Source organism: Psammomys obesus, unplaced genomic scaffold, assembly GCF_907164565.1.
Source record: "Psammomys obesus unplaced genomic scaffold, mPsaObe1.curated_primary_1811, whole genome shotgun sequence".
NCBI classification, from domain to species: domain Eukaryota; kingdom Metazoa; phylum Chordata; class Mammalia; order Rodentia; family Muridae; genus Psammomys; species Psammomys obesus.
Window position 1 is genome coordinate 49609562 of NW_026587216.1, and position 24733 is coordinate 49634294.

Sequence of the window (24733 nt, forward strand, 5' to 3'; positions counted from 1 at the left end):
GAGGTATCCCAGAAGCAGAAAGACACACATGGTATATATTCATTTATAAGTGTATATTAGACATATAATATAGTATAAACTTACTAAAATCTATATACCTAAAGAAGCTAAACAAGAAGGAGGACCCTGGGTAAGATGACCGGTCCTCACTCAGAAAGGCAAATGGGATGGATATTGGAAGAGGGAGAAAACAGGGAACAGGACAGAAGCCTACCACAGAGGGCCTCTGAAAGACTCTACACAGCAGGGTATTAAAGCAGATGCTGAGACTCATAGCCAAACTTCAGGTAGAGTGCAGGGAATCTTATGAAAGAAGGGGGAGATAGAAAGACCTGGATTGGACAGGAGCTCCACAAGGAGACCAACAGAACCTTTAGATTTTTTTAAAAAAAATTTATTTTATTAATTATATACTTTATTCACTTTGTATCCCCCCATAAGCCCCTCCCTCCTCCCCTCCTGGTCCCACCTTCCCTCCCCCTTCTTCACGTATCCCCTACCCAAGTCCACTGATAGGGGAGGTCCTCCTCTCCTTTCTTCTGATCTTAGTCTATCAGATCTCATCAGGAGTGGCTGCATTGTCTTCCTCTGTGGTCTGCTAAGGCTACTCCTCCCTCAGGGGGAGGTAATCAAAGAGCAGGCCAATCAGATTATGTCAGAGGCAGTCCCTGTTCCCATTACTATGTAACCCACTTGGACACTAAACTGTCATGGGCTACATCTGTGCAGGGGTTCTAGGTTATCTCCATGCCTGGTACTTGGTTGGAGTACGAGTCTCTGGGAAGACCCCTGTGTTCAAATTTTCTGGTTCTGTTGCTCTCCTTGTGGGATTCCTGTCTTCTCCAGTTCAAATTTTCTGGTTCTGTTGCTCTCCTTGTGGGATTCCTGTCTTCTCCAGCTCTTACTATTTCCCACTTCTTACATAAGATTCCATGCACTCTGCCCAACAGTTGGCCATAAGTCTCAGTGTCTGCTTTGATAGTCTGCAGGGCAGAGCCTTTCAGAGGCCCTCTGTGGCAGGTTCCTAGCTTGTTTCCTGTTTTCTTCTTCTCCTGATGTCCATCCTCTTTGCCTTCGGGATGGGGATTGAGCTTTTTAGTCAGAACCTTTAGATTTTTAAATGAACGTGTTTTGCTGTGCTACATGAGATTTGAAACGTTGAGAGTATTTATTTCATCAAATAAGAGGCATACTCTAACTGAACCAGGACGCTTGACCTTTTCTGTTGTTTAGAACTTGGCTCAGACATACATTCTGTTTGAACTTATGAATGAGATAAAAGAAGATGGCACAAAATTCAAGATTTCTCTTTCGTCAGCTCCACAGCTGGTGAGTAACAAGTATAAGAGCCACATAATATTTGTTTCCCAAATTTTTCTTTTCTGTTTCTCTAAACTGCCAAAAAGGACTGTAGTCAGAGAACTCTAAAACACAATTTAAAAATGTCTCATCAAATAATAATCAGAAAAAACTTTCAGAAATTGTGACCTTAAGACATTCCATGATTCAGACATATCACAGATCAAAAACATTAAGTACATCAAGTACAAAAACATTAAGGCAAATTTTTATGTGCACATGCTGGAAAAAATAAGAGTCGAACTTTTATTGAGCAAAATGTCTGGGACCCTTGTTTTGTAGTCAATGGTAATGTGTATTTAAATGTCGGTTGCTGTTGTTTAAACTTAGATTTAAATATTTAGCATCTGAAGGTTTAAGATATTTTTATTAACAGTTTATTTGGTGTGTGCCATGATGCAGGTGTGGGGTCAGAGGGCAACTTGTGGGATCCATATCTCTCCATCGTGGCCCCTGGAGATTGAATTTAGGCCATTGGGCTGGATGGCAGGTGCCTTTACCTGTCAAGCAGGCCTCTCACAGGCTGTTCATGTAAGGGGTTTTGAAGTCTAGTCTGATGATGGAATTTTAAGGTAATGAAAAAGAAAGAAAATAGCAAAGAGAGTTGTTGCTGGCCTTGGCAGCTGGCCTCCTAACACCCACAGGCAGGCCACGTTTCTCAGGCTCATGGTAGGGCAGCCTTAAGCTAGATTCTGAGACTGGGACAAAATGAGAACAAAGTAAGGCCATTCTGTAATTTACCTAAATACACACAAAACACATTTTACTCTGCCACTTAGAAAACCCTGGTACCAGCTGGGCACGCTGCACGCTGGCACGCACCTGTAATCCCAGCCCTCAGAAAGGCAGAGGCAGGCAGATCTCTCTGGGTTCGAGGTCAGCCTGGTCTACAAAGAAAAACCTAGAGAAACCTGTCTCAAAACAAAGCAAAACAGAAAGGAAAGAAAAGGAAAAGGAAACCCAGTATCTCTCTGTCGGCTCACAGGAAGGTGAATGACAGCTACTTCTTTAGCAGGCATACCTCAGTCCTCTTTTTCCCTCTCTCTAGACTTGTTGAGATTGGCACTGGTAGAATTACCTCTGTTGGCTGATGGCAGTCATCGAGAATAAATCCTTATTTCTTTAGATTCTGTGTCAAATTACTTACAGGAAATATAAATCTTTGAAAGGTAATCTCTAACACTCCCTTAACTGAGAAAGTCAGCATTCCCAAAGAATGTATGTTCTACCTTGTGGCAACAAGTAGTTGGCTGACTTTATTTCATTGTCTGTGTGTTGGGTGGACTTTTGCCGGAAAGGCCTGACAGCAGTTGGCAGTCATGGTGTGGAGAGCTAGTGTAGTTAGTACATGTGCTTATTGTCCCAGAAAGTTGAGTTGGAGGTGGAAGCGAGGTGGTGGTTTGATCCAAGTCGTTCAAGGCAGCCCAGGCAATGTGTGGTGAGACCCTCATCTTTATTTTTTAAAAAGGGTACAGGGCATGATTCCTCATGTCTGGGATCCCAGCTACTTTGAGAGACTGTAAAAATGATTTTTAAAAATCCCTAGTGCTGGGATTACAGGCATGTGCCCCTGCTCCTGGCAGGTTTTAGTTTTTAACTTGCCTTGGCATAGTTGTCTCTCAGTATCCATGGAGAGTGTCTAAAAGGGTGTTTTAATACCAAAAGTAGTAGGTAAGTATAAAAACTAAGTCTTCTTTAATTCAAAGTTCACTGTGTTGTGCATTTGTCCATGTCCCTCTTACTTTGTCATTGACTGGCATCATTCAGAAATCACCTTTTTTAGACAGGTGTGGTGGCACATGCCTGTAATCCCAGTACTCAGTGAGGCAGGAACAGGCAGATCTCTGTGAGCTTGAGGCCAGCTTGGTCTACAAAGTGAGTCCAGGACAGCCAAGGCTACACAAAGAAACCCTGTCTCAACAAACAAACACACACACAAACAAACAGGGTTTGTTTGGTGAGTGTTTGCTTAGGATATCTTCAGTCCCCAACACCACACAAACAAAGTGGGAAGTAACTGTGGATGTGTGCACACCTTGCAGTCCTTAGAGGAAGACTAAGTGTCGTTCGTGATCTCGCTTTTGAGAGCGGTTGCAGTCAGTCATCAGGATCATGCTTCCCTAGAGGCAGGAAAGGGGTTAGCAAGAAATCCCTAAAATGTGCTAATCCCTAACACAGTTGCTACCTTTAATTTTTTAATTTTTAACTTTGTCACATAATTCTCCATTTCTTCTTTTATTAGTAAAAGGTTTGGGAAAAAGTAAGTCAATGAAAAAATGAAATAGAAGGAGGAGGGCATGACTACTCCTAAAGTATGAAGATTTTTATTGTAGATGTAAAGGGGAACGCAGGCAGAGGCAGAACGTGGCGGGTCAAGAGGCCAGTTCCCAGTGGCAGAGAGGGTGTCTTGTGTGCGCAAGCTTGCCTCTGAGGGTGGAATTTGTTGTCAGCAGACTCACGATATGACCCTGCAGTCTGTTGACTGCTTACCAGCTAAAATAGCTGGGTTATATATATAGGCCCTAGGCTTGGGGAAGGGCCGCTGAAGCCCAGCTCCAAAGAGGGAGTTTAGGTTGGGAGCTGAGTAAGAAGAGCTGGGAGGAGCCCTGGGCTGAGTGACCCGGGAGTTAATGGCACCTCAGTTACCCTTTCTGCTAGGCTTCCTGAGACTTCCTGAGGTAAGGTGAAGTTCTAATAAGTGTAATTTGTGTTCATTTGTGAGTTTGTACAAATACTAAGCAGGTTTATACTTTTGCGTGCAGAAAAGCACATCAAGAGACAGGTAGAATGGACTGAGGACTAGTGAGCGAGCTCAGGCTTTGGTTTCCTTAAATAAAAGGTAAACGATACTGGAAAATACCGTTTTTCCTTAGAGCAAGGCATTGTTAACAAACTTGTGCCAAGTCCTGTCTGGCCACTTGTCCTCAGTATACCAACTAAAAGAGCCGAATGAAATGTGGAAAGCAGAAAAGGGAGAATTATTCACTGTGGCTACGTTTGGGAAGAGGGACAAAAAGATCCAGGAACGTCCTGAAGTCCATCTTTGGGCCCCTGAAGTGAAGAAAATTTAAATCAGTGGTTCTCAACCTTCCTAATGCTGTGGCTCTTTAACAAAGTTCCTTATGTTATGGTGACCCCAACCATAAAATTATTTTTGTTGTTACTTTATAACTGTAATTTTGCTAGTGTTAATGAATCGTAATGTAAATTCTTTTAAGGGTTTTTGTGAAGGGGAGGAAACTCATGGGTTTTCAACCACTAGTTTAAATAGAAGGTCTAGTATATATATATATATATATATATATATATGAGGCTTAAGTCTCATCATTGTCAGGGCTTAAGTCTCATTTTGTAAACTGACCTGACAGTCAGTTGTTCCAACTGTGTGAGGTCAAGTTCCCCTTGGGTTGACACCTTCCCTGTCTTCCAGTATGAGAGTCCTGGGGAAATTTCCATTTCTTTGGGGTCCATTGTTTCAGGTTGAGTGACACAAGTCTCTTTAGAATACCTGCATTTCTACTAGTCCAGTTAAGGTATTTAATCAATGTTTTTCAACTTTTCAATAAATTATATATGAAGGACTAAAAGTAAATACACTTGGCAATTTAGTTACTATCATTTAAATAAAGAATAGCTCTTAGATTCTCGGTGATGTTTTGTTTTGAAGTTACATATTTCTGACTTGGCTTTGATCATGTTTTTGAAGGATCCATTAGTGGTGGAACTTTCAAGCCCTGGACCATTGACTTCAGCCTTGTTCCTGTTTCTTCACAGCATGAAGGAGGCTGAAAAAGGACCGCTTTCTCCTAAAGTTCTTTTCAATCAGCTCTGTCAGAAGTAAGTGTGTCTGCATTCATGACATGAACAAGGAGGTCACACGAACGAGCGCAGCGCTCCCACTTACCAAGGGTTTCCTGTTGTGTTGTTTTGTTGCTGCCCAGACAAAGCAGCAACACCTGCTAGCCACATCTGTGCGTTATTTAACTCGTCAGCGTCCTCTGAAGAAGTAATTGTTGTTCATCTACATTTGATGTGTTAGGAAACAGGCTCAGGAATTAGCTCACAAATGAGACCACACGAAGTGTGTCCTGCTGCAATGCTGTATGTGTAGGTATCAGCCAGGACACCAGCTGTTTTTGTGTTTTGCCAAGGTTGAGTTGCTTATGCTACCAGGACATAGGTTTCTGGAGGGGGGACTGAACAATCAGGCTGGGGCTAAGAATTCTTCATGGCTTGAAGCCTTTCCTCCACCTATAAAATCTAGAAAGTAGCATAAGAGAGAAGTTTCTTTTATTGGTGCCTCGTATGTGCCAGGCAAGGTCTACCATGAAACTACATTTCAGACTCCTAGCTTCTCTCATTTTAAAAATGAGCTTTGAGGTAAATTGAGCTTATGGATTTCTGCAGGTATTAGCTTATGTTTAAAAGCAAAATCTTTATGTGCATCGGACTATGTACATGCCATAAATGGCTTACCTGACTTGGTATTTGTAAGAAAAATAAAGCAGAGAAGAAGACAGACTGTCTTATCAGGCCTAGAGTGCTTTATTGAAACATTCTTTCCACAGGATAAAAGACTGAGCTCCTTGAGAAACCTGAGAGGCTGGGGTGTGGTGGTGCACACCTTTAATCCAGCCCGTGGGGGTCCGAGACAGGTGGGTCTCTGAGTTGAATGCCAGCAGAAACCCTGTCTGAAAAAAAAAAAAAAAAAGAGCAGAAGGAGAAGAAAGAGGGGCTGAGGAACACATGTGTATATACGTGTGTATGTGTCTCCGAGGAAATTACAGCTGCTTTGAGGTTCGTTATGGGAGCCCACCAGAGATGAGCCCTCAGACACAGATTGTAGCTGGCTGAGAGCACACGCAGGGATTCTGCATGTCAGTGTGGCCCATGCATTTAGACCGAGGGGCTTTTACAGGCACAAACCATACCTGGCAGCTGCAAGGCATGGATCATGGCCACAGGCTGTGATTCCCTGTGCCAGGAATGCCCATAGGAAGGCCCATGGAAAGAAGCCCTGCTCTAAGCTGAACACAGCCAATTGCTGCATGTTTCCTGGAGCCTTGGAAACTCTCAAGCAGTTTAACAGAAACAAAGATTAGTGGTTAAGCTCAAGGGTTCTGCACAAGAGGCTGAGCCAGCAGTTCTCAACCTGTGGGCCGGGACCCCTTTGGGAGTCAACCACCCTGTCACAGTGGTCAGTAAAGACCATCAGAAAACACAGATATTTACATTATGGTTCATAAGAATAGCAAAATTACAGTTAGAAAGTAGCAATGAAAATATTTTATGGTTGGGGGTCACCACATGAGAAACTGTATTAAAGGGTCGCAGAATTAGGAAGGTTGAGAACTACTGGGCTAAAATATGTTAGCCAGGGCATCTTAACCTTGGTTTCTAGAAGAGAGTTGAGTAATTTCCCATGGGATTCTCCATCGAAGACGTCAAGTTCTAATTAACCCTGAAATGGCCCCAGCAGGAATACATGATGGAGGAAACTCTGTTATCACAGCTCGGCAGGGCGAGTTGCTTGTGCTGCCTGGACATACTGTTTCTAGGGTGAAACTGAACTGAATGGTCAGGCTGGGGCTTAGCAGCTCTTTATGGCTAGGGGCTCTCACCCAGTACAGCCTGATGCAATTCCTCATGACCTGAGGCCATTACCCACGTATCCCAGTGCTGGAGGGGTAACATGAAAAGAGGGTAGGAGTCATTGTTTTGGGGAGGTTGCTTCCTGCTAGACGACAGGGGGCTGTGATCTCAATGGGGAGGGGACATGAAGGTTGTTTCTAGGTTGATTTTTGGCCATGAAGAGTGCAGTGACCCTCTAGGTGGTAAAAACTAGTAGTCTTCGTTGGAGGAACTTGGAAGCCAAGTGGGAACAATTTGTTTCTGGTCCTACACAGTTGCCCTCTCTTAGGTGAGAGTTAGAAAACTGGGTATTTTGAGCTCGGTGGGATCTAGAGTAGGGAGTGAGCCGTTTAAAGTCTGGAAAGGTGAACTAGAAGGTGATGTTATTTAATTTTGCTGTGAGGGCGAGTAAGAGGAAGTTGTGGAGGCACTGCCAATTATGGGTTAGTGTGGAGCTAGATCTGAGATGTATATCACATCCCTGATCTGGAGCTTAGGGAAAGGGGCCTGGAGTAGCAGGGAGGGTAGGACAGAGTCAGTATGCTTCCCAAGTTCTGTGTGCAGAAAGGACAGACGGGTCTGACAGGGCTGGAGGAAGTCGGGTATGCCTTCTGTGAGGCCTGCTGGTAACTTTAAAAGGGACTGATGAGGGAAAGGTTTTGTTTGGTTTTGGTTTTGGGGCTATTTGTTTGTTGCTTTGTTTTTGTATTTTTTGTTTTTTTTGTTTTAGTTTTTTTGCAAGCTTTGGAGTTTGAATAGAACAACCCAGTCTTGCCTTAATTCTAGAATTATTTTGGTGAAGGTGTCCTTCATGGCTTTATTCATCCTCTCTATATTCCTCAAAGATTGGGGCCACTAAGAGATGTCCACTTCCAGGGGATCTGGAGAAAGGTGGATATTTGTTGGGTAGTTGAAGAGATGAACTCGGGGCCATTGTCTGACTGTCTGGAGAAAGGCAAACTGAAGCAAGGGACAGTCACAGAGAGGTATGTGTAAAACTATGATGTGGGCCCTCTTACTTGTGGTTGGGAAGGCCTCAACCCTCCTAAAAAGGTATCTATACATACTAGTAAATATTTGTTTCTCCCAACTTGGAGCATATAGGTATAGTGTACCTTCCAATCTAGGGACAGTAACTGAATTCTCATTTGGTGAGATGAAGACTGGGGAGGACAGAGGACTTGTCTTTTGGCAAGTCTTGCAGGACTTGCTTGTCTTTCCGTGGAGATGAGGGGTGACTAAATGTAGAGAAAGGGGAGCAGAGACTAATATGAAGGATGAAGGAGGGAAGGTAGGTAAGTCAGGATGTCGGGGGTGTGTGTGTGTGTCCAGGTTTGTGTGCCGGATTACTTCTGGGGATGGAGTTTGTTGTCAGAGCAGAGTCAAGATAGGCCTGGGCAGTGAGTTGAGACGTTTGGTCAGCCTTGTCATTGGGAGCAGAGATGTATCATTTGTCCTCTTGTTGTCACTGCGGTGGAGAATGGCTGCTTAGGTGGAAAGGAGAGCTGAAATCCCAAATTGTTCGATTTTTACCAGTGAAGACTCAGGAGCCAGATGCTGGGGTAAAAACCTGCTAGCTCAGAGAGGCAGAGAAAGCACCCAGCTAACCTTCCTACTCAGCTCATGTCCTGAAGGAAAAAGCCAAAAAACCCGAAAAGTTCAAAGCCAAAAGGCCAAAAAGCAAAAATGCCCAAGGCCAAAAGCTTCCTAGCTCAGCTGATAGTTCAGGAGGAAAAAGCCAAAAGCCCTTTCTTCTTTTCCACACTGTCTTAAATACCCTTCAATTTAAAGTCCCTCCCTTTTTTTCTTTCTTTCTTTTTTTTTTTTTAAAGGGTAGAATTAATATTTTATTGCCATTTATAATCAGATGGCAGCTGGGTATAGACTCTCCACACTTAATAGTTTTTTTGCAAATTAAAAAAGTTACATTAAACAGCTAGTGGCTGGCTGCATTTTTCAGGGCCTGATTGGGCAAATTCAGTAATAGTGGCTTCAAGTTTTTCCTTGTTAGTGCCAGAGAAATGGCTCAGCCATTAAAGGCTAGGCTCACAACCATAAATATGAGTCCCTTCTGTTTAATCTCTGTCATCTAGTTACTTGTGTCACCTCTTGACCTGGGGTTAACTTTATTAAATCTTTGTACAAAAAGCTCTTGGATTAAAGGTATGTGCTAGGGTTTAGCCACACCATAATCACCTGTTATAATAAACAGAAAGTTCTTGGATTAAAGGTGTGTGTTAGGGTTGAGCCACACCAAATAAGAAACAGGTTTTTACAGTTCCAATCTCAGGGTTCACAATGGGATCAAATATCCTGCAAGAGAGAACTGCTTCCTATAAAGCCTGGAGCAGGGGTGGGGGGTTGTCCTCTAGGAGCCCCTTAGTGGCTTCATAAAGAGGACAAGCAGCAAGGGATAATTTGGGAATTCATATTCAAAAGAAATTAAAGAAGCCTAATAATGTAAGCAGTTTGCCTTTGGTTCATGGATGCAGTAGACAAGGAGGTTCCCTGTTCTAGTTTGGCCTATAGTTCTCCCTTCTAGTGAGATGGCGAGACCCAGGTAGGTGCCCGATGGTTGGCACATGGGGTCCTGTCTCTGGAGACCATGTAGGCCCAAGAGGCAAGAGAGGTAAGAAGGGTTGTGGAGTGGTGGAGATTGTTGGGAAGGGCAGCATAAGAGGAGGTCTTCTACATAGTAGAGAAGGAAACTAGGGGATAGATCTAGGCAGTGAGGTCCTCTTTTGAGCCCTGGACAAACTCTAAGAAATTCCCGAGGCAAAAGTGTCAGATAAGCTGCTGGGTTGTATCCAGGTCCTCCCAAGTGAGGCAAAAAGGGGTTGAGAGTGTGTAGGGGGACAATAAAGAAAGCATCTTTAAGGTCAAAGACAGAAGAGGAAAGGAATGTGTATAGGTTAGAAACCACGGGGAGTTGGCCTGGTTGATTTTCAGAGGTTTTGGACAGGCGATAAATACTGTTGTCCTTTTGACACCTAGGGGCCAGGGTGGGAGTGCAAGAAAGGCAAGGTGCAGAGGGTGAGGAGGAAGGTTGCTCAGTGAAGAGATTGTTCCTGTTGGGGTGTATGTGGTGGGAGTGTAGGAAGGAGGTTCATCACCAGAAGAAAAGCCAGGGAACTGGAGTGGGCTTTGGATTTGGGTCCAGACTGCTCGTAGCAGAGGAAGACCTGATAGGCAAAACAGGAATTGGAGAGAGAGAGATGAGAGTAGAGCATAGCCTTGGGCATAGATGTCTTAGTCAACATTTTATTGCTGTGAAGAGGCACCGTGACCAAACAACTCTTATAAAAGAAAGCATTTAATTGGGGCTTGTTTACAGATTCAGAGGTTTAGCCCATTATCATCATGGTAGGGAGCATGATGGCATGAAGGCAGACATGGTGCTGGAGAAATTCAGAGTTCTAGGTCCAAATTCGAAGGTAACAGGAAGAGAGAGAGGTACTGGACCTGGCTTGGGCTTTTGAAACCCCAAAGCCCATCCCCAGTGATACACTTACTCCAACAAGGCCACACGTAATCCAGCAAGACCATACCTACTCCATCAAGGCCACACCTTCTAATCAAGTACCACTCTCTAATGTCCAAGCATTCAAGTCTTTGAGCCTTTGGGGACCATTCTTTCTCAAAGTGACATAATAAGATACCTTGGACCACTTGCCATTTCATTTGAGAAAATTGTCTGCTCTATGAGAATGTCAAAATCAAAGTTCCAAATAACTTAGAGCTCATTTTAAAAATTGTTTAAACTTTTAAATGACAAGCAGAGCAGTTAAGAGCCTTATTTGGGGTGGCTGGGATATCCCCCAAGTTTAGAGAGAAGATGAAAATGAAGTGGAGGTGGCATCTTCATGCTTAGGACTCAGGGTAGGTAGAGCGTCACAAAGTCAGTTCAACGTGGGAAGGAACCTCCAAGAATTTGTGATGTAGAGGAATGAGATCTGGTCAGGGTGTCTCTGAGTCACACCCAGGAGGTTTCCTTGTCCTGCAGAATTTGTCAGTGGACAAATAGTGAAAGGCCTCTCAGCCTGGAGATCAAAGTCTGGGAGGAAGAGGTCAGAGGATGATGATAGGGAGGATTCGGAGGAGAGCAGAGGATTGTTAGCAGGCTGAGTCTACATAGAGCGCCAATAAAGGCCACAGGGCTCCACTTTTCACAGGCACAGAGGACACAGAGGTCAGAGACGCCAGGTTGAAATTCTGGCTGGTCCTGGAGATCAAGTTTGCTAATATTATATTTAATTTGTGGCCATAATTTGTGAGTCTGATAGCCTGTAAAAGGAATGCAACCTCAGTGTCTAGTTTTTGTTGTTTTGTTTTTTTTTTTTCATCTGTAATTTCAGGTATGGAATTTTTTTTCTTGTAGCATTTTTAATTTTTTTATATTAATTACAGTTTATTTACTTTGTATCCTAGCCTTAGCCCCCTCCCTCAGTCCCTCCCAGTCCCACCCTCCCTCCCTTATCTCCTCCCTGTCCCTCTCCAAGTCCACTGATAGGGGAGGTCCTCCTCCCCTTCCATCTGACCCTAGCTTATCAGATCTCACCAGGAGTGGCTGCAATGTCCTCCTCTGTGGCCTAGCTAGGCTGCTCCTCCCTCGGGTTGGGGGGCAGTCAAAGAGCCAGCCATTGAGTTCATGTCAGAAATAGTCCCTGTTCCCCTTACTAGGAAACCCACTTGGATAGTGAGCTGCCATTGGCTACGTCCAAGCAGGGGATGAGGTTATATCCATGCATGGTCCCTGGTTAGAGAATCAGTCTCAGACAAGCCCCTGTGCCCAGATACATATGGTCCTTGTGTAGCTCCTGTTCTCTCCAGGTCATACTAATTCTCTCTTCTTTCATATGATTCCCTGCACTCTGTCAAAGTTTGGCCATGAGTCTCAACATCTGCTTTGATACACTGCTAGGTAGAGTCTTTCAGAGGCCCTCTATGGTAGGCTCCTGTCCTGTTACTTGTTTTCTCCTACTTCCAATGTCCATCCCATTTGTCTTTCTAAGTACATATTGATCTTCTTATCCTGGGTCCTCCTTGTTTAGCTTCTTTAGGTCTACAGATTTTAGTATGTTTATCCTTTTTTTATAAGTGAGTATATAGTGTGTGTCTTTCTGCCATTGTCTAGTTTTGATTTGCATTTCTCTGTGGCTGTATTTCTTGGCCATCTGAATACTGTCTCTTCAATGTTTATTTCTCCATTTGTTGCGGGTTGTTTCCTATGGCTGTGTGTATGTGGTTGTGATGGTCGCGGTAGTAGTGGCGGTGGGTTTTGTTGTTGAGCCTGTTATAGAGATATTCTAGATACTTACCTAGTCATTATGGCAAGGAGTTTTCCCTCAATCTGAAGGCAGTCTCGCCATACTGGTAATTGTTTACTTTTCTGTGAAAAGTACAATTTCATGCACTCTTGTTAGTTTTTGCTAATATTTTTGTTTGTTTCGTTTTGTTTTCGAGACAGGGTTTCTAAGTTTAGCCTTGGCTGTCCTGGAACTCACTTTGTAGACCAGGCTAGCCTCAAACTCACAGAGATCCGCCCACCTGCCTTTGTTTCCCAAGTGCTGGGACTAAAGGTGTGCATTACCATGCCTGGTTCTGTGTTGATATTTATGGAGTAAAAGATGGTGTCCAGTTTTCCTCCTCTCTGTGTAGATACATTTTCTCAACACCATTTACCCAAGTGCCCGTCTTTTTTCCAACATATGCCTTTGACACCTTGATTGGAGTGTGTATTCGTGTCTGTATTGTCTGTTCTGTTGGTTCACGGGACGGTTTTTGTACACTGCCATTCTGGTTTTGTTACTATGGCTCTGTAGAAAAAAATGAAATCAGATATTGTGATACCCTCAGCATTGTTCTTCTGCAGACTTTAAAAATTACCAGAACCAGCTAAATATTGGCTATTAGTATCTCTGTGCATAGCACTTAACTGTCTCATTCAATCACACAGGAAACTTTACGTTAACTCTTTAGAAGGAATATATTCACATAGTTATCAGTGTAGTTATATTAAGATTCATCCTGTAACCATATGAATATATTTATAATATAAAAAGCAAATTAATATAGTAAGATGCAGACTATATCTTAATCTTTTTATTCTTTGAGGTAAGAAGGGAAATTGCAGAGCTTGGATCTGAGTGCTTTTTTTTCTTGCTGGCTGTATGACTTAGTGTATTAGTTTAACAACTTTTCTGGTCCCTCATTCAGTGCCATTAGGGATAAAGGAGTTGAAAGGTGTGCGACTGTTAGTACTGGCTGTGATATGCTAACGAAAGGCAGCCATTTTGTTCTCAGTGCACTCCCCATGAGCTTGTTTCTACTAGGGCAGGAAGAGCGTTTCGTCTGTTCGGTTGAGAAGCAATGAGCTGACTGTAGCTTATTCCACGATGATCTTGCGTAAGACTGCTATGTTGCTCATGATCCAAGGAATGAGTATCCCTCTTCTCTTTCTTTTTAATCCTAGGGCGCCACGATTTAAAGGTTTCCAGCAACAAGACAGCCAGGAGCTTCTGCACCATTTGTTGGATGCTGTGAGGACAGAGGAGACAAAGGTTAGATTTCTTAACACTTGTCATATGCTCTCTTTAAGGCAAGGGTATGGATCTGGAATCACTACTCTGATTTTAAAGTACAGTAAGAGGTGATTTTTATCTGCGATTTTGTCTTTCTTCAGTAAGATTATTTCTTTTATACTTTTGTAGCCCTGTATTGTTTTGTTTTTTATGTCCCTTACCTTTTATAATAAATCAGTTCAAAGTAGCTTAGAGACAAAGTTTACTGTGGTGTATATTACAGTCCCAGTTAGCTACTCAAGAGGCTGAGGAAGGAGGATTATTGGCCCCAGGAGTTTATAGTGAGATCCTTCTCAAGAAAAATGACCCAGCTGTGGTTTTGCGTGTTTTTAATCCCAGCACAAGGGTGGTAAAGGCAGGCAGATCTCTGAGAGTTTGAGGCCAGCCTCATCTATACAGTGAGACTCTATCTCAGTATCTCAGAAGGAAAGAAAGAAAAACAGACAAAAAAAAAAAAAAGAGGGGTAGAAATGTTGACTTATATATTGGGTCAAGGAAGATAAAGGGATGTAAATAGAGGAAAGTGAGCAACAACCTGGAACATGGCCACTTACCCTCATAGTTAGAGTTTTCATTTCTGTCAGAAGACTGAGTGTGTTTGCTTCTCATGCTGAAAGTTGGCGCATGCTCACTGTAATTTGTATGCTTCAGTTTCGCATGTGTAAAACCTAAACTGATGTTGTGATTTTCAGTTCTCAGCAAACCTTTATTGCCCCATGCTGGCTTAGGTTCCACTCCTGGCATGGGGAGTGGAAGTTCAGCCGCGTGAATCAGGAAGCTTCTCCAAAAAGAATAGCTGCTGAAGTGGGCTCCTCAGCCAGTGCTTCTCCCAGTCCCCGCCCCAACACACCGCTTGCTTACAGGCTTTGATGTGACACTGGGGGAGTGTCACAGAGGCTCAGAGTAGGAAAGGTGTAGATACACACCACATGCTCCACATGGCTGTTTCTGATGTGTTCCCTAAAAGGGCACATATTAGAAATATAATCACTTAGAGTCAGGTGTGAATATTTGGAAATGGGGTCTCTGGGGGTAATTAGGGTTAGATAAGGTGTGAGAATGAAGAGGAGGGATCCAAACCAGCATATTTACACTGTCACACCTAAGATGCCTCCCACCACCAAGCTGAACACCATTTCCTTCTCCCTGGACTTTTAAAGTAGGGCTTGCTATATAGCCCAGGTTGGCCTTGAACTTGAGGCTTGTTTCATGTACTTTGTTACAGAAACAGAAAGTAGACTAACACTGTATTTTCTTCTTTTCTCATAGCAGGCATTCCTAGGTGCTCAGAACAGTCATAGGCCTACCTTCAGCTTCAGAATTATTGTCTAAACATATGCTATGAGCCACTCTGTTAGTTATAATTAGATAAGAAGGTGAAAACTTCCCAAAGCAAATATAGTTCTTAATCTATGTAGTAATATGAGATATAGTAGTCAGGTAGAAACAGTGCTTCTCGGGCAAAGTAAGTTCTCCCTCCTTCACTCATCCTGAGCCTTTCAGAAGCTTAGCAAGTCTTTTTTTTTTTTTTTTTTTTATGTATACAATGTTCTGTCTGCATGTACACCTCAACGCCAGAAGAGGGCACCAGATCTCATTACAGATGGTTGTGAGCCACCACGTTGTTGCTGGGAATTGAACTCAGGACCTCTGGAAGGGCAGCCAGTGCTCTTAACCTCTGAGCCAGATCTCCAGCCTGGCAAGTTTTCTTAAAAGCCTGCTTTGTTTGAACTGTAACATTGTATCAATGGCTAGTTTTTAGTGGAGAAAGTTAGGGTTTTCTTAATATTTCAGCAAAATATAGATTGAATTGATTTCTCCATTCTACAAAACCACATGCGTGCTGTAATCATACCCTGTGCTGATTTTCTTCCTCACTTAGTTTGGTTCTGCCTTGGGAGCCTTCCACTCACTCCTTCCACTCAACACTTTTATAGGATTTTGAACCTGATTACCTGGTTACCTTCTGTTAAGGTTTGTGTCATGGGGGCTGGGGAGATGGCCCAGCTGATAAGAGCACTGGCTGCTCTTCAAGAGGACCCAGGTTCAATTCCCATCACACATAAGGCAGCTTACAACTGTCTGTAACTCAAGTACCAAGGAATCCAATACCCTCAAACAGACAACCACCAATGCACATGAAATAAAAATAAATAAATCATTAAAAATGGGATTTGTGTCATGACCTGGCATGGCGTCACAATCTAGTAATTGCACACTCTTGAGGCAAGAGAATGGAGGGTGGTGAGTTCTGTGCAGGCCTAGGCTACATAGAGACCCTGTCTCACAAACCAAGCAATACAATTGAAAGATTTTGGTGCCATTGCTAATACTGTTTCAGAGTTATGACTTCCTCCAAGAAAGGTACTGTTTTTGTCTCCTTCCTTTATACCCAGGAGGAGTTAAGTTGATGGGTATCTACTACATCATGTTATGTCTGTATTTTTGTTTGCTTGGTTGGTTGGTTATATTTGTTTTTTTGTTTTTTGAGACAGGGTTTCTCTGTATAGCCTTGGCTGTCCAGGACTCACTTTGTAGACCAGGCTGGCCTCGAATACTTGTATTTTTTCAATTAAAAAAATTATACTTGTATTTTTTTAAAGATAGAATAAATTTACAATTAAGTTTTGAAGACATTAACATTCCCCTGAGCTAAAATTTGTTCACATTTTCTTACAGTGTTAATTTTTTTTTTTCTGCAGAAGTATGTTTCTTAGGATAGCCATATGTCATTTCAGATTAACTATGATTTTTTTTGGGGGGGGACATTGTTTTTCTCTGTTGTTCAGTATTATAAGAACTCAGTCAGAACACGTTGTTCTTATTCTGGTAGCTGAGGGCCACAGATAGTATGACAAAATTGAAATGTCACGTCTGTGGGTGTGTTTAGCCTCAAGCACGACAGCCGTGCTGGTTGGTTGCAGTGAGTCCTCAGCGGGGCTGCATTGTCTAGCCTGGGCGTGAACAGATGCCGAGTGTGCCGCGGTGGGCGTGCGTCACTGCCCTCGAAGGGCTGCCGTGCTCTGGCTGCCGCCAGAACCAGGTAGACCTAAAACTACAGGCCTTTCGAATTGTTTCCTTAAAGGCTTCTCCTGTGACTGTATACTATTGCTGAATTGAGCATGCTAAAAGGGGCATGTGAGTCAAAATTCTACGTTTGTGTACGTACAGAACATAGAATTACATTTACTGTAAACAGTTTTTATGGGCACCCTTTTCACCTTCAAGTTCATGCTTTGTGTTTTTCCTTTCTCATTTGAGCTGTCACTAAGAACAGACTTCTATTATTTTAAGGCTAATCACTGCACTCTACTGTTGAAGATCTGTTAAAGGCAGAATGTGTCACCTAACCGCACTGTTGTGTGTGTTCATGCAGCTCCTAGAATTTCCTTTTCTTGTAACCTGAACGTGAAGGTGATTTCTGTGTGTGTGTTTTCCGTTGCAGGTCCATATGTGGGCTTAGGAGGTAGAGAGCCGTGCTAAGTGAGTGGGGCTTGGGAGACAGCAGTGTTGGCCTGGTCTGTCTTTCGTGCCCAGCCCTAAAGTTTGAATGTAGGGCCTTGTGTTTGTCAGGCAAGCACTCCGCCAACGAAGGCTTTTCTCAGCCCTATCAGATCATTTCTTTACACTTTTACTACACTTCATAAAAGTAATTTGGAGCCATTTTTTGTTTCTTTTTCTTTTCTTTCTTTTTTTTTTTTTTGTTCATTTCTTCAAGACGGAGTTTTCTTATATTTAGCCCTGATGTTCTGGAACTAATTCACTTTGTAGACGAGGCTGGCTTCGAACTCACAGAGATCTACCTGCCCCTGCCTCTTGAATGCTGGGATTAAAGGTATGCACAACCACAGCCTACCTTGGACCTTTTTTCAAATTATTTTATTCCTTAAAGCAGATTTAGTGGCAATCTGAAATTATCAGAGTTTTAGTCTTTTTTTATCTTCCTTCCTTTCTTCTTTCCTTCTCCTGGCATGGTAGATGACCTTCCATCTTTCCTATAATTAATTTTTGAAATTGTATTTTCTTTGGAAATTACCCTCTATTTTCTCCTAAGTTTCAAATGTAATTATGTTAGAAAGTATTCTCTTGGGTTATTTAAATTGTCTTTAACTTTCATTTATTTATCTTTTTTAATTTTAAAAATTTATTTATTTTATTTTTCTTTTATTTAAGTGTGATATTAAGCTTCCCTTTTTTATATTATCATAGCTAGTACTTCCAAGTGAGTAATTATACCCAAATACTAATCAAATCTGACACCCAAGTAATTACCTGTAGGTTCATATATTATTTTTCTCTAGTTTCTCTTTTAATTTTCTTTAAAGTTTTCCTCCTGGTTTTATTTGGTTTTAGCATTCTTTCTCTAAATTTATAACTTGACTGCTTAATCCATTTACTCTTATTGTCTTGAATTTATTTAAATATTTAAGTGTAAAATTTCTTTTGAACGTTGGGATGTATATGTATGTTTTTATTTTCTGTTGAAGTATACCATGCAGTATCTCTTTGGTATTGTTTTGTGTGTGTGTGTGTGTGTTTGTTTTTTTTTTTTTTTTTTTAACAGAATTCTATGTCAGTTTCACATTATGAAAGCCGTTTCAGCGCTGGCGAGGTGGTTAGCAGTTCAGAGCACTGGCTGCTCTTGCAGAGCCAAAGTTCAGTTCCGGCTCACACACTGGGCCGTCACAGAGGTCAGCAGACACATACCTTACATACAGACACATACAGAGAAACAACAGATCTTTTTGTTAAGTCTGTTTCAGGCAGTACAGTGGCTTTTGTCTGTTTTTGTGTGTGTTCCCGTGTGTTGGTGCATGTTTGTGTGTGCATGGAGGCCCATGCAGACTTAACTTTGGCATCTTCCTCAACAGTTCTTCACACTGTGTCAAAGCAGTGTCTCTCGAACCCAGAAGTCATCCTTTGGGGTAGTCTGACTAGCCAGTTTACTTGGAGGATTGGTTCTCCATCTGTGGTGCTCACACTGGGTTCCCTGTCCATACAGCTCACACACTGGGATCCCAGGCAGCCCCCCCACCCTCCGGCCTTATGGGAGGCAGGGTTCCTAGAGATTCAAATTCCTGGTCATCATGCTTACATGACAAGTACTTTACCCACTGAGCTATCTCCCTACCCTTCTACCTCTCAGACAGTACTCTATATAGGAAAGCCTGTGACCAGTGCATAGAAAAAATATCTTCTGAAAGATAACAATCTCCCCTTTACTCTGTGAACAATGTAAGTTACACTTGACAAAATTTATTTTAATTAAAGGCACAACTAATGTGAAGGCTTATAATTTGTTGACTTAAGTAGGTACTTACTGTTGGAATATATAGTGTATTCTGTTTGAAAGTTTCTTGGGGGGCTGGAAAGATGGCTTTAGAGGTTAAGAGTACTGGCTGTTCTTCTAAAGGTCCTGAGTTCAATTCCACATGGTGGCTCATAATCATCTATAATGTTGCCCTCTTCTGGCATGAAGGCACACATGCAAGCAGAATACAGTATAAATAATAAATAAATTTTAAAAAAAGTTTCTTGGGAGATTGAGACTTGCCTAACATATGGACAGAAGATGTAAAAATAGGGGCTATGAGAGTATAGCTCATGGGAGAACTCTTGGGCAGCAGGTGTGAGCCCCAAGCTCAACTCAGCGTCACACATGCACACACAGGAGTAGAGACACACACAAACCTTGTAGCTTCCTGTGAACAGCTGAAGACATCGTCATTGCTGGCCACGCTAGGTGTACCGCTCACCGTAACTGGGCGTGGGATGGGGCTGATTGATGTCAGTGCAGAGTGCAGATTTTAGGGCTCTCGCGTGTGTACTTTGTTTGGAGAGGCTGCAGAGACTGGACTGACAGCTTCTTATATGTTAGAGTTTCTTCATGGACAAAGAATTTCATATGATGTGATCTTTTGTTTCCCTCTTCATATTTTTGTCTTGATAAGGAATGCCAGTTTAGAGAGGGAGATGGGGAGGGAGGGAGACACTTCCCTCCAATCCTGAAGAAAAGCTGAGCTGGGCCAGTTGCTTTTAATGTCAGAGGGGACCGAACAGAAAGTTGGATCTTAGCCATGAAAGTTTGGCATTCGGAAGGTTTTAGGAGCTGGGAGCAGTGGTGCACACCTTTCTTTCTTTTTTAAGATTTATTTATTTATTATATATACAATGTTCCATCTGCATGTACACCTGTATGCCAGAAGAGGGCACCAGATCTCATTACAGATGGTTGTGAGCCACCAGGTGGTTGCTAGGAATTGAACTCAGGACCTCTGGAAAGGCAGGCAGTGCTCTTAACCTCTGAACCATCTCTCCAGCCCCATGTGGTGCACACCTTTAATCCCAGCACTCAGGGAAGCAGAGGCAGGCTGTGAGTTCAAGGCCAGCCTTGTCTACAAAGTCAGTCCAGAACAGCCAAGGCTACACAGAGAAACCCTGTCTCGAAAATAGCAAAACAAAAAGAAAGTAGGGTTTTCGGGTTTTTTCTTTGTTTTTGGATTTGTTTTAGAAGTAGAGTCTCACTCTGTGAGTGAGTCCAGGCTGGCCTTAACTCACAGTCCTGCCTGCCCCCAGATGCTGAGGTTACAGGCATGTGCTATCGAGCATTGTGTACCCAGTTAGAGGGTGTTCCTTTGTGGAAAGGTACAGCTGAAAGAAAGATAATACACTTAATGTTTCTAAATGTACATATGTTAGGCCAGTCCCAATCTTATAAAAAACTTCATAACAAATTAAAACTATATATCCCAATAATAAATACCTATTTAAAACTCAAATATTTTATGAGTACAAACTGAGATCCATAGTGTCCTGTGCTGTTTGAAAGTCTGTCCTTGTGCCGAGAATGAGCTCTTTATTAACCATCACTAGGTTCTAATTTCTTTGTTTTACAGAGGATACAAGCTAGCATTCTAAAAGCATTTAACAATCCAACAACTAAGACTGCTGATGATGAAACTAGGAAAAAAGTCAAAGGTATGTGGATTCTCTTAAAAAGCACTTTATGGAGTCCTGTAGTAGAGGTCCTTCCTTCCTGCAAACCTCAGGGAACAGCACAGACGGGGGGTGGGGGGGGGGTGTAGATTGCTGGAGAACACTTTCCTCTAGACATGGCCTACCTTTGCACCATGACCTCTCAGCAGCTGCGATTTTCCAGAGCCCGAACAGAGCTGTTGGGAAAAGTAGAGGGGTCATAAAGCTTATCCTTCCCTGAGTATGTAGATGCTGTTTGTAGTTGCTAGAGGGAGGAAACATTTCTTCAGTGACGTAGCCACTGGTGAGATGCGCACGTGTCTATGAATACCCTTCCTATACCCAGGCTTCTTCAGGAAAGAGCAAGAGGGGGTCTATGAGAGTGCGGGTAGGTAGCAAGGTAGCAAAGTGTTATGGGGACAAATATGATAAAAGATGCATGTGTGAAAAAGGTCGTGGAGCCGCATTGTTACACAGCACAGATAGATCAGTTTCCTTACGAAGGAGCAGTCAAGCATCCTGTGAACTGATTTTCTAAAGTAGTACCTTACGAGGAGAACGCCTCTCCCTGGGCTGTGTCCTATCCGTTTAGGGAGCGTAGGCACTGCCCGCTGCCCACTGTTCCCTTGCCACGAGGTTAGAGCTGAAGGCCGGCTTTGTGGCTGTGCCTGTAATATTCCTACAGCTTGTGTCACGAATGTGTGTCTGCTGTTCTTAGAGCTGTGGAGTGAACCTGTGCATTTACAAGAATGCACATTTAAATACAGTACCTTAGTATTACATTGGTTTTTACGAATACAGTGTTGTGTAGTGTTTAAGGCATATATGTGTGTGTGTTGCAAAGCCGCCGTAGGGTAGTACTTGAGTCTTGTGGGCAGTGATTGAGGAGGCAGATCGTACAAGAAATAGTCCTACATCATTTAGTTTGTTGGTCAATGCTTTATGTTTATGAAAAAGTTGTGATATGTTTTACTTATTGATAAAAAAAAAATGTCAACTTCAAAATACCTAGATCTTTCTTTGAGCCCTGGTCATGGTACAGGCTTCATAACTCAAGTCCTTAAGAATTCTTGCTAGGGGCTGGAGAGATGGCACATCGGTTAAGAGCGCTGGCTGTTCCTCCAGAAGACCCAGGTTCAATACCCAGCACCTACATGGCACCTCACAACTGTCTGTAATTCCTGTTTCAGGGATCTGACAGCCTTACGCAGACATACATGCAGTCAAACACCAATGTACATAAAATAAAGATAAATTAGTTTTTAAAAGGCCTTGCTAATTTGAGTCTTTCATTTGAAAGAATATCTTTTTTGTTGAGAAAACTAATTATTTTGTTACATGTGAGCTGGGATGATTCAGTTCATCCCAACTTTTTGAGATACTTCAATATTTTGGCAAGAGGTTTATGTTTTAATATTCATAAGGGTCACGTGGGTACGTCTTTGCAGATGGCTCCTCAAGGATGGCTTTGTGACTAGACCCCTGTGCTATGCTTCAGGATGGAATGCAGCTTTAGTTATTGTGTTATTGGGTTGGGCTGTGTTGTTAGGTACTTGGATAGAGTGAAAAGGGTTAAATCCTGCTCTATTAAAGGGAAGCAAGAAATCTCTAGGGTTTGGGCATATAGGCAGACAGATCTCTAAGGAATCTGAGACCAACTTCTTTTGAATGTCTTGAATGTCGAGGCTACACGGTTGAGACCCTGTCTACCCCAAGATAAGGGGCTGGAGCTGTTCAGTGGTTAAGAGCGCTCGTTGCTATTACAGAGGACCTGCAGTCAGTTCCCAGTGTCCACAGGGGTGGCTCATAGTCATCTGTAATTCCAGTTCCAGGGATCCAACGCCTGATGTTCCTGGGTAAGATGCACACCTGCAGGTGAAACACTCCTGCATTAAATAAAAATGAGAAGGGGAGTACTCCTACTTTCCTAGTGTGCGATAAACTTGACCACGTGCCAGAGATCTCGGTGCCTGCCCCTGCCCCTGCCCCATGAAGGACTTGAAACACTCAAGTCGCCATAGTGACTCTGTGTCATGGTGCTGCCACCTAGTGAACATTCAGAACAACAGCCCTGCTTTGGGATGTTGTTTTTGCTTTCCATTTGTGGTGGTTCTACTTTTAATCCCTGTTAAATTTTTCTTAAGGAAGCATGGTATTTCTTAATAGTATAAAATATCTATTGTATTAAAATAGGTCTTCTCTGTTACTCAGTGCTTTGGATAATGCTTTTTTTTAATGGAAGCTGTAGAGGAATTTTATTTATTTTTTAAGATTTATTTACATAGTGTTCTGCTTGCATGTGTGCCTGCACCCCAGAAGGAGGGCACCAGATCTCATTATAGATGGCTGTGAGCCACCATGTGGTTACTGGGAATTGAACTCAGGACTTTGGAAGAACAGCCAGTGTTCTTAACCTCTGAGCCATCTCTCCAGCCCTGGATAATGCTTTTGAATAATTTTCAACACTTTCCAGGAAGGTAGAGGCTGACAAAGGATAGAAGCTTGAATGTAAGACAGACACAGTGCATCTTCTTGTGTGTGTCACCCGACTTCACACCACAGCATGCTGTCTGGCCAGTTCTCCCCAGCACCGGCTTTTTAAGCAAACCACTAGCACAATTCACTTGTTCTGTAATTACTTCATAAACAAAATAATTTCAGCCTTTAAAAGTAATCACCAGGCACACACGTGTATGCTTACCTGAGTTACTAAATGTCCAGGCTCACTTCTTACACTCTGTTTCACACACTTGTCTTTTATACCCTCCTTTGATAGCTGTCGGTCTGGAATCTTTAGCCTGGAAAACAGTTATAGTCCCTGTTTTGTCTACTGTTAGGTTAGACACAGAGACATCAAAAAGCCAGTAGCTGGGATGTGGTATGAGTTAGTAGCTATTGCTATATTTATTTTACCTCTTAAAAATACTTTGAGCTGGCAAGATGACTCAGCAGTCAAGGTGAGTTCTGCTAACCCTGACATTTCCTCTACAAAATTGTAAAGGAGAAAGATGTAGCATAATATAACAAAGTACATTATCGGGTACAATCCAGGAGCCATATCTTACCCAGATGAGTCATGACACTGTTGGATCTATGACTGTCTTGGGAATTTTTTAATTAAAAAATGGATTCTTTTTACAGCCTATGGAAAAGAAGGCGTGAAGATGAACCTCATAGATCGGATCTTTATTGGTGAATTAACTAGCACAGTCATGTGTGAAGAATGTGCAAATGTATGTACCTAGAATTCACCTCATGGAGAATACTACAATCCCCTTGTTTTTGTTATGTTGTTTTATTTCTCAAGTATCACGGTGGTTATTGGTTAATAACAATAGCAAAATAAGGGCAAGGATGTGATGTGATAAATTGATAGACTCACTTTCAATAACAGGAAGGACCAATTCAGATTCTCAACACTTGTTTCATACATAGAACCACTTAAAGCACCTTAATGGTGTCCCAGAAATAACTAGTTTTGTGTAAATGAACTGCCTTTTTAAATTGTGAAGACTCATGGGCTTTGCTTACTGAGGCTCAAAAATGATGATGCTTATAGTGCATGAAACCCATGACTGAAGAAAGTAGAAGTAGCTGGTCGTGGTGGTGCACACCTGTAATCCCAGCACTCAGGGCGGCAGAGGCAGGAGGATCGCTGTGAGTTTGAGGCCAGCCTGGTCTAAAAATGAATCCAGGACAGCCAAGGCTACACAGAGGAACCTTGTCTTGAAAAACAAACAAAAAATAAAATAAAATAAAGGAGAAGTGTACTGTTATGGCAACAGTCATCACTTAGCTTTCCTGCAGGGATCAGATAAAGATGACAAGTCAACTCTTCTGAGTGAGTGTCTTCAGTAGTCAGCTTGCTATTCAGCTTCTCTAATTTAAAACAGCCTCTGATAATGGCAGCAGAGAGGCTGTCTTCTCTGTGAGGTCTTGAACAGTCATTAAGACAGATGACTACGTAATGGGCTTTTGTAAAATATACTTTCCACTTCTAAAAAGAAAGCACACTCTTAGTTTTTCTAAGTGTGTTCACAGTGTGACTTTAACTTTCCTCCTGACTTCCTCGTGAGGTTACTTGGCTCTTCACTGTTTTCTATGTCTGCAGCTCAGGCTGGCTTAGAACTGGTGTTCTCCTGGGTGGATTTCTATGTGTCTGTAGCTCAGGCTGGCTTTGAACTGGC

General features: G+C 42.5%; 1 protein-coding gene and 1 long non-coding RNA gene across 9 annotated transcripts in view; one reads left to right on the forward strand and one right to left on the reverse strand.

Moving 5' to 3' along the window:
• The window catches only part of Usp45 (ubiquitin specific peptidase 45), a 64430-nt gene that overhangs the window by 23130 nt on the left and 16567 nt on the right, over positions 1 to 24733 (forward strand). For 7 of the 8 annotated variants that reach the window (XM_055603281.1, XM_055603287.1, XM_055603284.1 and 4 more), the window contains 5 exons: positions 1234 to 1329; positions 5066 to 5196; positions 13463 to 13550; positions 20468 to 20549; positions 23688 to 23779. In XM_055603281.1, the coding sequence (XP_055459256.1) occupies positions 1234 to 1329; positions 5066 to 5196; positions 13463 to 13550; positions 20468 to 20549; positions 23688 to 23779 (489 nt within the window). Of the gene's footprint in view, positions 1 to 1233; positions 1330 to 5065; positions 5201 to 13462; positions 13551 to 20467; positions 20550 to 23687; positions 23780 to 24733 lie in introns of those variants that run through there. The other variant, XM_055603289.1, reaches the window with a different exon arrangement.
• The window catches only part of LOC129673483 (uncharacterized), a 36610-nt gene continuing 24940 nt past the window's right edge, over positions 13064 to 24733 (reverse strand). The window contains exons 3-5 of the long non-coding RNA XR_008719667.1: positions 23248 to 23344; positions 20693 to 20743; positions 13064 to 13527 (exon numbers count right to left, since the gene is read on the reverse strand). This is a non-coding gene — a long non-coding RNA (uncharacterized LOC129673483). The remainder of the gene's footprint in view (positions 13528 to 20692; positions 20744 to 23247; positions 23345 to 24733) is intronic.